This window comes from Trichechus manatus, unplaced genomic scaffold, assembly GCF_000243295.1.
Source record: "Trichechus manatus latirostris isolate Lorelei unplaced genomic scaffold, TriManLat1.0 scaffold00159, whole genome shotgun sequence".
Lineage (NCBI taxonomy): Eukaryota > Metazoa > Chordata > Mammalia > Sirenia > Trichechidae > Trichechus > Trichechus manatus.
The window spans coordinates 5,897,458-5,908,649 of record NW_004444095.1 but is presented as its reverse complement, the minus strand read 5'-3'; the positions used below and the strand labels follow the sequence as shown (position 1 = coordinate 5,908,649).

Sequence of the window (11,192 nt, the reverse complement as noted above, 5' to 3'; positions counted from 1 at the left end):
AGGCCAACTCTTCAGACAGGGATTGGATTGGACCTGGGACATAAAGTGATACTTGTGAGGAGTGTGCCTCTTAGCTCAAGTAGATACAAGAGACGAAACTGGCGGGTTGTGTCCAGAGGTGAGATGGGAAGGCAGAGAGGGTTAGGAGCTGGTTGAATAGACATTGGGATTCAAGGGTGGAAAGGAGGAGTGTGCTGTCACAGTAGGGGAGATAAATTAGGGTCACATAACAGTGTGTGTATAAATTTTTGTATGGGAGACGAAGGTGAAATGTAAACTTCATTTAAACTACAATAAACAAAAAAATTAGTGATTATATTTGCATTATATCTCATTCTTTTTCATAACATTAGAGCAAAAGAAAATATATAATTTGTTGTCACATAATACAAGCTATTTTTATGATTATTTCTACTTAATATTTTATTACTGATTTTATATGCAGGGGTCACTATTATTTTTCTTATTGCCTCCTATATAACAATAAGATTTTACTTAAAATGATGATAACACTGTTTTCTCTTCTCAAGAATAGAAAAACTTTAATAATTTTTAGGAGAAGATTAATTAGAAGTATCATCATATAATGACTATTATAGCAGTTTAGTACTTTTGATATTCCATGACGAAGTGATGAAAGAATTAGTACAGTATTCAAAACATTTTACAAAATGATATTAATTTCTCTAAGTGTTTGTTAGATTATATCTTTAATTTAAAATAAAAAATTTAGAGCCCTGATTTAGGTTGTGGTCATCAAGGGTAATCACAATATTAGGGAATCTTACTTCTGGTTAGATAAAGAGTATTAGTGGAAAAGCACATATTGAAGATAATATTTAACCGTGTTGCTGTATTCCATTTAAATTTACTTTTCACATTAGAACACCAAGGCATTTATTTTTCCAAGTAATTTTCTGCAGATATATGTATAATTAAAGCTAACTAGGTATGATTTCTAATTACTGTCATTTTCACACAACTATTAAAACTTTCAGTATCCTATTTTACCTTTATTTAAATACAGACAGAGATAAATGTTAAGTACAATTCCTTTTGTTTTTGGAGACTCATTGCCTCTCTTGTCAAAATAAATTGATTTGATTGGCCAATATAGGAAGCCCTTTAGTTTCCAGGAAATAGGATTGGCAGTTTCTTTTATTGTGCTTTAGATGAAGGTTTACAGAGCAAATTAGTTTCTCATTAAACAATTAATACACATATTTTTTTGTGACATTGGTTGCCAGACCCACGACATTTTAACACTCTTCCCTTCTTGACTTTGGGTTCCCCATTTCCATTCGTCCAGCTTTCCTGTCCCCCCCCTGCCTTCTCTTCCTTGCCCCTGGGCTGGTATGCCCATTTAGTCTCCTATACATGGTTGAGCTACATGTATTATTGTTTGTTTTATGGGCTTGTCTAATCTTTGGCTGAAGGGTGAACCTCAGGGGTGACTTCAATACTGAGTTAAGAGGATATCCAGAAGCCATACTCTCAGGGTTTCTCCAGTCTCTCTGGCCTTTTTTTGTGAGTTAGAATTTTGTTCTACATTTTTCTTCAGCCCTGTCCAGAACCCTCTATTGTGATCCCTGTCAGAGCAGTCAGTGGTAGTAGCCGGGTACCATGTACTTGTGCTGGACTCAGTCTGGTGGAGGCTGTGGTAGTTGTGTACATTAGTCCTTTGGACTAATCTTCCCCTTGTGTCTTTGATTTTCTTCATTCTCTCTTGCTCAGACAGGGTGGGACCAGTGGAGTATCTTAGATGGACGTTCACAAGCTTTTAAGACCCCAGACACTACTCACCAAAGTAGGATGTAGAACATTTTCTTTATAAACTATGTTATGCATATTGAGCTAGATAGGACTGGCAGTTTCTAATATTGCTGTGTGAATTTGTTTTTTTTTTTGTAAACTGCATTTTCATATAATTTGCCCATTTTACTATTAGAGTGCTTTTATTTATTTTATTAATTTGTAAAACGTTTTCATATTATCCATAAAAAACGTTTTCTAATATCGTCATTAGAAATATTTCTTCCGATTTATTGTTCATTGTGTTTGTTGACAGAATTTTTCCCATACTGTGTTTGTAATTTTATATGGGAAAGTGTTTCTGTATTTTATAACCTCTGAGTCATCTGTCTTGTTTAGAAAAGTTTTCTCGTTTAAAAATTTTTACTACTAAAATTTCGTCCAAGATTTTTTATAGTGTAATGTATGGAATGTATGTATCTTTGAAATTTGGTGTGCAAAAAGGTCCATCTTTCCTTTTCCACTGAATGAAAACATCAGTGGGATACACACACACACACACAACATATATTTTATATGATTAATATATCAATAGTAATTGATATTTAAAATTATATCATAAAGTCATTATTGTAATTTATAAACACCATGTTATAAATAAATTAATATGATTTGTATTAATATATTCTATAATATATCCAGTGCATAATTAATATTATATAATTAATGTAATAATTGATTGATTAATATATTAATACTGTAATTAATACAGTCATACATATACTTCATGATGTATTTCTGATCACTCTATATATTGTTCTACTAATTTATTTGTCTTTAACTAGCTAGTACCTCATTTTTTTTAATTGTGTCTTTATGTGTTAATATGGCTAGTCCCTTCCACTATTGCGGATGTAGCACATAAAAAACTAAGGATATAAATTATTAAATTTGGTGTTTTTGTCAAGAAAGTAGCCTATCATTAGCACAGGGTACTTGGGAAAAGACTATATTCTACCAGTGACTACCTTATTCCCTCTTAAGACTGTAATTCTTACAGTTCTACATGTGCCTTTTGATAAGACATTTAATTTCTATTTTACTTATTTGTCTGCCTATAATATTAAAATGGTTACACATATTACTTGACTTAAACACTTATTTTCATAAAATGATTGGATAAATTTTCAACAGAGGATGCCAGAGTTATAACTCAGCTATATTATTGACAGTGAATCAAAGTCAAAATTTTTCTCCAAATAAAATGATACAATTTTTTCTTTATTTTTATGTTGTTACATTTTTAAATCATTTTCAGCATAACCCTCAAAACCAGAAAGTATGTTTGGAAGCAATATGAGCTATGCCAATGATGATTCACTGAGAAAATGTTCTAATTCACCATTAATCAAGATGATAAATGTGATATCAAAACTGTATCTCAAAACATTGTATACACAGTAGAGGGATATACATATTTATTTGATAATAATGTTGCTTTTTTATTGTTGCTACTATTTCCTTTATTAATATTAATGTTGTTCTAGTTTTGGAATCATTTAAATAATCAATAGCAATAATCAATAATCAAGAACATGTATTTTAGAATTTAATAACTTCAAAGGCAACAGCTCTGTTTTCTCAGTTATTACTCACTGGATATTTAGTAAAGCATAAAATACCAGCATTTTTAAAGGACAGATAAATAAGTTATTGCCTGTAAAAAACCATTTCATTCAGAAATACAAGTTACTAGATTTAAAATTAATATGGCTTCAAAAAAAATAAAACAGACTCATTTCCTTATCTACAGAATGGTAACAGCCACAAATAGATTAAGAATTATGACATCTTTAGGTGTCACTGCATAAACAAAATACCATTATCATTAACACCATTTAAGAGAAATGTGTTTCAGAGAAAGTTTCTTTGTAATAACGTATTTCATGATCCTGTAAATGGTTCATAGAACAAGTGTTTTGCTTTTATGGTTATAGTGAAACTTACCCTTCTGCCAATTAATATAACTTTAGACAAGAAACTCACCCTCTCTGGATGTTTAAGTTTTCTCATTTTAAAAATATGGAACTTGGAACTTCCAGTTTCTCTTCAGCAATGTAGAAACCTGTGGAAAAAAAACATTGCTCCAACCCTCATATCAACAGCAAAACAATGGACAAATTGCAAGTTCATGATTTTTTTAAAAAGCATCAGAGAATTGAAGTTGCAGGAATACCAGCTGGCCCAAAATCTAAGCAAAGACTGGTGCCTTCGGAGAGAGAATACATGTAAGCACCAATTTACCTGGGTAGATGGAGTTGGACACTTGTAAGAAGAGCTCAGCTAGGGAGGTTAGAGAATGGGGACACTGAATGTGCCCTGGCAAGACAGTGGAAAGTCCCTGAGGGTTGAAGATATAGGGGGAGTGGCACCCTCTTGGTAGTTTTCCCCCCATAAATTCCACTGGCACTCACAGAAAAGACTGGAGAGGCTCCTCAGAAAGTATCACTTGTGAAAATTTGGAGAAGAAAAGCAGCTTCTCTGAAAAGAAGCATGAAATTCTTCCTGGACCCTTCTCCCATATATTCCCTATGGAATAAATACCTTAACCTCTGCACAGTCTGCACACTTGGGGTTGCCATGAGTTCGAATCCACCTGATGGCAACTAACAACAACAGTGGAGGGAAGAAGAGCAAACATTGTAACTCTTAGGCCACTGGAGAAAACCCATTTCAGCTGGGAGAAGGAAAGAGAAAATCTATTGCTGCAGAGGAGCAGGAATATATGTAAAACACAGGACTAGAGCTACTGGAGGAACAATAAAAATGAGAAGGCAACATCCGTGAGACCAGGGGATATGGTACCTGCGTAACAGTAAGGGTTAATCAGAATAACCGAGAAGACTGCCATTGCTAATCCCACTGTCAGGTTAACAAGCATCAAGTAACAAGTAACACTGAAAGAGTTGCAACAGGCAGACTCTCTATGAGGTACAGTGGGAAGGGAAGACCTAAAGCTGAGAGTGGAGCAGACATTGAGAAAAACTTATTGGCATACTAGCCCCACACTAAACAAAATGTATCACTCTGAATGACATAAACAACAGCAACAAATTATGAGGCATACGAAAGGCAAGAGAAAAAAAATACTCTCGAGAGAAAAAAAATCAATCATTAGAACCAAACTGACACATTTATTGGAACTATCTGGTAGGAAATTTAAAATAACTATGACTAATATGGTTAAGCTTTGAATGGAAAAGATGGACCCAGTGAAAGATTTATTAAGGAAATAATTGTTACCTGTAACTTCTTTAATAAACCCATAATTGTGAGTATTGTCTGTGAGTTCTGTGTGGCCATTGCAATGAATTATCAAACTAAGCAGAGAAGTAGAGAGTTCTGTGGGAGGGACGGTTGGTGTCAGAACTGGTAAAGATGGAGAGGAGGCATTTCTGACCTCCACCTCATAGGAATCAGCCTTGGGCTGTTGATCTTCATTCTCCTTCCCCCTGGTGAAGTTAAAGGAGGAAGGATGCCACCCCCACATCATTCTTACAGATGGGTAATTTCAGCAGAGAGATGGAAGCTGTATGAGAAAGTTTGGAGAGATAGTAAAGGTGGTGACAACTTTTACCCGTTTTAGGCTTTTTTTTGGAACCGTTTTATTTTTTTGGCTTTGGTTTTTTTTTTTTTTAATTCTTAGACTCTAATACGCTAAGAGATATTCTAAGCGACGCTTTTTGGCCTGTGTAGTACACTCTAAAAAACAAAATTCCTGTATTATACTGTACAAATATGAAATCTCTTGTTATGTTTGTTTTTGTATTAATAAAAATAATACCAGACTCCAGTTCCAGCACAGCTATTACATTGTCAGTAAGGTTAATTAAAGTCTTCGGTCACTTGAAACCTTTAACAACTTACAGCAAAAAAAAAATTCCAGCAATAACAAATATGTTGTATAAGAAGAGTTTAAAATAAAAATGCATCTGTCAAATGTAATCAGAGCTCTATCTAATATGTCAAAAAACCAATTACACCTGAACTGGAATTGTTATCATTTTTTTTTCTTTTAGCTGATATCTCTGTGTATATTTTAAGTCTAAAATAAGATCAAATGGCTACAAGTTGTCATGGTGTCCATGCTTAGGAAATAAGTTCACAAATTAAACTCTACTGTCACCAGCTCTGTGGGCAAGTCAAAATTTAGTCTTACAGAAGGGATTCGATTTACATTTTTTCAGTACCTCATAGGAGAGAAATGATGAATGCGTTTTATGAAAACATCCATTTCAGAATTTTCATATTTTCACTAGGCACAAGCACTCGATACTATCTATTATTTATGTATGTATTTATATTGGTTTTATTTGTTTATATAACACATTACCTTTTGTTATGATTTATTTTTTGTAAATTCTGGGAGCTATAATGGATTTCCTTTCTTATAGCAACTGGGCATGTACTGGGACTCCTGTCCCCTTGATAGGACCAGAAGGGACCATCGCCAAGTGCTGTTCATCTTATCACATGTAAATGATGCTGTGATACTTACCACAACTTCTATTAGGAAGAACGCTACTAGGAAGGAAAAGGCAAATGGAAAGATATTCATCTTGCAGCCAAGCACTCAATTCCTGGATATATTAGCAAACAATCCACATATGACATTGGTTTTGTTAGAAAACAAAAAAAAAAAAGCCAGCCACAAAAGGTCACAAACTGTGCGATTCCATTTAGGTAGCATTATTTAAATGACAAAATTATAGAAACGGAGAACAGATAAGTGGTTACAATAGTTCAGGGATAGGAGTTGGGGAGGTTAGAGGATGTGGCTATAAAAGGTCAACAGGAGGGATCCTTGTGATAGAACTTTTCTATATCTTGACTATATTAATGTAAATATTTTGGTTATTATGTTGTATTATAGTTTTGCAGTGTGTTACTATTGAAAATAACTGGGTAAAGGGTACAAGGCACTCATTTCTTACACTTGCTTGTGAATCTATAATTACCTCAAATATTTTGATATTCAGAATAATTAATTGTATAATGATAAGAGATCAAGGATAAAAACATATGTTTGGCGTTTGTAATGCCTTAATTTTTAAAAGATAAAATATGCATCATGTATGTTTATATGCTTGCTAATAATCAGAGTTAAATTAGTGGAGTTCTAGCTTAGGATTTAGAAATGAGACATTTAAGGTTCTTTTTTTAATGAGAGATAAGGATCCCTGGTGGTGCAGTGGTTAAAGTGCTCAGCTACTAACCAAAGGTCAGTGGTTCAAACCCACCAGTCACTCCGTGGGAGAAAGATATGGCAGTGTGCTCCTGTAAAGATTTACAGCCTTGGAAACCCTATGGAGCAGTTCTGCTCTGTCCTGTAGGGTCGCTATGAGTCAGAAGCGAGTCAAAGGCCATGTGTTTGTCTAGGTTATGAGAGATATTTACCATGTCTCATAATGTTGATTTTAGTTAACATATAAAATGTAGTTTGACAATCAATAAGAACAGTATTTTTTGAAAAATAATGTTTTTGAAATTCAGTGTTGCTGTTTCTGACTTGATGGCGGTTAACAATAATTTATGAATTGGAAAAATTTTTAAGAACTCATTTCATGATGTGTGTTGCTGCCTGACATAAAGCACATTCAGGTCTCCAGATAATTATCTTGAAAGTTTATTAAATTCTGTTGACAATTGAACAGGTTTCAAATTTTTTATATAAATAGCCTTTCTATTTTGTCTAATGACCAATTTTCCACCCAAATGAGCTTAGATTGCAGTCTTATAAATTTTTAATTATGATTTATAGCATAAAGCAGGTGTATTTCCTGCCTAGTCAGTGAAGTTGCTGATTTTATTGTAAAAGACAAATCCACAGCTCTTGGTATGCAAACGTGCCTAACACCTGCTCTTCAGAAAATCTCTATAACCTGGTATTTATATCCTTACAATATTTCTATGAAAAGAACAGAAACTGAACCTATTAAAAATAGCTTACAAGGGCCCAAGTTTATGTAATGGAACCCAAGGCCCAGTGCGGTTTGCCTTTTCTGTAATTTTATACAATTTGCTTAGCTTCAAATAATACAGGTAAATATTGTAACGGGGAAAGGACTAATATATACTTAGGAGGTTATAGAATATCAGGCATTTAGAGGCGGTAGATTGGTGGACATTGTTATGTATTGAATTGTGTCCCCCCAAAAGATATGTTGAAGTCCTAACCTCCAGTACCTGAGAGCATAAATTTGTTTGAAAATAGGGTCTTTGAAGATGTTATCAGTCAAGTTTACATGAGCTTATACAGGAGTAGGGTGGGTCTTAATCCTATTTTAGTGTTCTTTTAAAAGAAAAGAAGCAGAGACACATGGGAAAGGCAGCCATGTGTAGATACATCTACAAGTCAAGAAATGCATGTGGCTAGGAGTCCCTGGTGGTGCAGTGGTTAAGAGCTCGACTGCTAGCCAAAAGGTCAGCAGTTCAAATCCACCAGCTGCTCCTTGGAAACCCTATGGGGCAGTTCTATTCTGTCCTTTAGGGCAGGTATGAGTGAGAATCAACTCCAAGGCAGTGGTTTGTTTTTTTTTTTTTAGGAGTCCCTGGGAGGCACAAATGGTTAAATACTTGACTACTAAGTGAAAGATTGAAATTCAATGTTGCTATTTCTGACTTGATGAAACCCACTCAGAGGCACCTCAGAAGAAAGGCCTGGCAATCTGCTTCTGAAAGATCACAGCCAAGAAAACCCTATGGAGCACGTTCTACTCTGAAACACATGGTGTCTCCATAAGTCAGAATCAACTCAATAGCAATTGGTTTGGTTTTGACCAGAAGCCAGGAGCGAGAAGGAAGGATCTTTCCCTAGGGCTTTCAGAGTGAACATGGCCCTACTGACACCCTGAGTTTGGACTACTAGCCTCCAGAATTGTGAGACAATACATTTCCATTGTTTGAAGCCACCCACAGTTTGTGGTATTTTGTTACTGCAGCCCTTGGAAACTAATACAGATTTATAGGCGGGTGGATAGAGAGAAAGGGCGATAGAGAAATAGATAAATTTCCCCTTTTTATGGGACATTGTTTTCCTTTAGTAAAATTTACTATAGTAAAATTTCCTACCGTGAATTGAAATCAGACCACTACTAGTGACATCCAGCACTCCTTCCCCTCCTCACTCTCAACTGATATACTTCCTTCTTCTTTCACTAAGAACATAGAGGAAAATCAGAGTCAAATTTTCTGGTCCTTCCACCATATCTACCAGCCTAATATTATCTTCGTCCATGTGCTCTAACTTCCCACCTGTTATTATCAGCAAAGCTCTGTGTTCTTAAAGCCAGCCTTCTACAAGTTTACTGAATCCCAGACCTACTCCCCTATATGGAACTTTCCAGGAATTCTCCCCTCTACCTTCTTTATGATAAAATATTTTGTCTTTATTGGATTATTCCTGTTAATATAAACATGCTATAATAGCTCTCAATTTTAAAAGACATGTCCCCCTTTACGCCTTATCCCTGCCAGCTACCATCCCATATGTCTGATCTGTCTTACTAGTGAACAATTTGAAAGATTGTCTATAGTATTGTCCTCACTTTCATATCCCATTTTCTTTTGAATCCAGGCTAACCAACTTTTCTCCCCATCAGTCTCTTGAGAATGCTCTTTATAAATTCACCAGTAATGCCACATTGGAAATCTAGCAATCTATATTTAGTCCTCATCTTGCTCAGTCCATGAGCTCTGTTTGACACAGTTGATCTCTCACTGCTTTGGAAACCTGTGGGCTCTACGACTCACTTCTCCCTTGATTCTTCTACTATTTCTCTAGCAAGCTCTCCTCAATCGCTATTGTGTGTTCCTATCCTTATTCCTGTTCCTTGACTTTCTAGAGGCCCAGGGCTCAGCCTTTTCTCCTCTCTTTTTTCCTATCAACACTCATTTTTGATGGGATTTCATACAGTTACGCTTAGATGTTGAGGATTCTTAGATAGATAGTCCCAGCATCGGCCTCTCTTCCAAATCCTGACTCATATATCCATCTGCTATTTCAGTATTCCTCCATGGATATCTTTGAGGCTTCTCAAACTTCCTTAGGTGCTCTGCTCAAGTGTCACCTTATCAGAGAGGCCTTCCTGGGCCACTTTATATTAAACATGCAGCTTCCTGAGCCCAGCTTAGACTGAAAAAATTGGATTCTCTGGAGCTGGGGCTAATCCAGCTCCATGCCTAACAAGTTTTCTCAGGTTATTCTTATGCTGAGTAAAGGCTGAAAAAGTCTTCAATCTATCAGAACACAAGAAAATGCTGTCAGTTGTTCTGTCTTCAGATTTTCACAACAGGGAGCAGATGCCCCTTTATTTCACAAATAAGCTTTGATTAGCCTCAAAGATCAGTTAAATAAAGGAACAGTTTCTACTGGCAGAGATTGTGGGGCTCCAAACAGAGACCTGGGTCTGTTACAGTCTGGGAAAACAGGGTCAAAAATCTTGTACTTCTCTTCTCTGTAAAATGTGTAAGCCTTGAAAAAACTCATAGGTTTTATGACTTTTTATCTCTATGGGAAAGCTCAAGCATCCTTTTCAACATTTCCTCACCCCTTTCTTGTACAAATGGTTCAGTGCTCAACTACTAACCTAAAGGTTGGAGGTTCGAACCCACCCAGAGTCACCTGGGAAGAAAGGCCTGGCTATTTGCTTTCGAAAAGGTCACGCATGGAGTCGCCATGAGTTGGAATCGACTTGAAGGCAACTGGTTTGGTTTCGGATTTTTCAGTCTCTTCAGGAGAACCTTCTTGCCTCAGGATAAAATGTGTTTCTTAACATAGTTGATGACACTTGAGGTGAAATAATGAAATGTACATATAATTTAGCATAATGGAATTTGGGTTTTGAAGTGATTTTGAAAAATTGATAATCACTAAATGAATTAAGTGATTACGTTCTGCTGCTAAAATTATATTTTATAAATATTTACCACATTAAATTTTTTTGTGTTTTACAGGAATTGCATTGCCTCCTAAAGGAAGTATGGAAATTCCAGTGTTATTTATCCCTGACAGTATGAAATTATATAAAACAATGGTCGTTATTCAGATGATGAGGGCAAATGGAGAAAATTGGCCTATCGACAATTTTGATGAATTGGATACAAGGACAAAAAGGTAACATTTAAATAAAAGCATAGAAGGGAAATTATTTTTTGTGTGTGGGGGTTTTTTTTTAATTGTACTTCAGGTGAAGATTTACAGAACAAATAGTTTCTCATGAAACAGTAGTACACATATTGTTTTATGGCATTGGTTAACAACCCCACAACATGTCAACTCTCTCCCTTCTCGACCTTTTTTTTTGGTGAAAATATACATAGCCAAAGATACACCATTTCAAAAATTTCTACATGCACAGTTCAGTGACATCGACTATGCT

The 11,192-nt window shown here is 35.4% G+C and overlaps 1 protein-coding gene across 1 annotated transcript in view; it reads left to right on the top strand.

Annotated features, from left to right (window-relative positions):
* Positions 1 to 11,192, top strand: part of CFAP47 (cilia and flagella associated protein 47) — a 431,188-nt gene that overhangs the window by 356,514 nt on the left and 63,482 nt on the right. Inside the window, exon 58 of the mRNA XM_023740562.1 lies at positions 10,768 to 10,927. Within this exon, the coding sequence (XP_023596330.1) occupies positions 10,768 to 10,927 (160 nt within the window). The remainder of the gene's footprint in view (positions 1 to 10,767; positions 10,928 to 11,192) is intronic.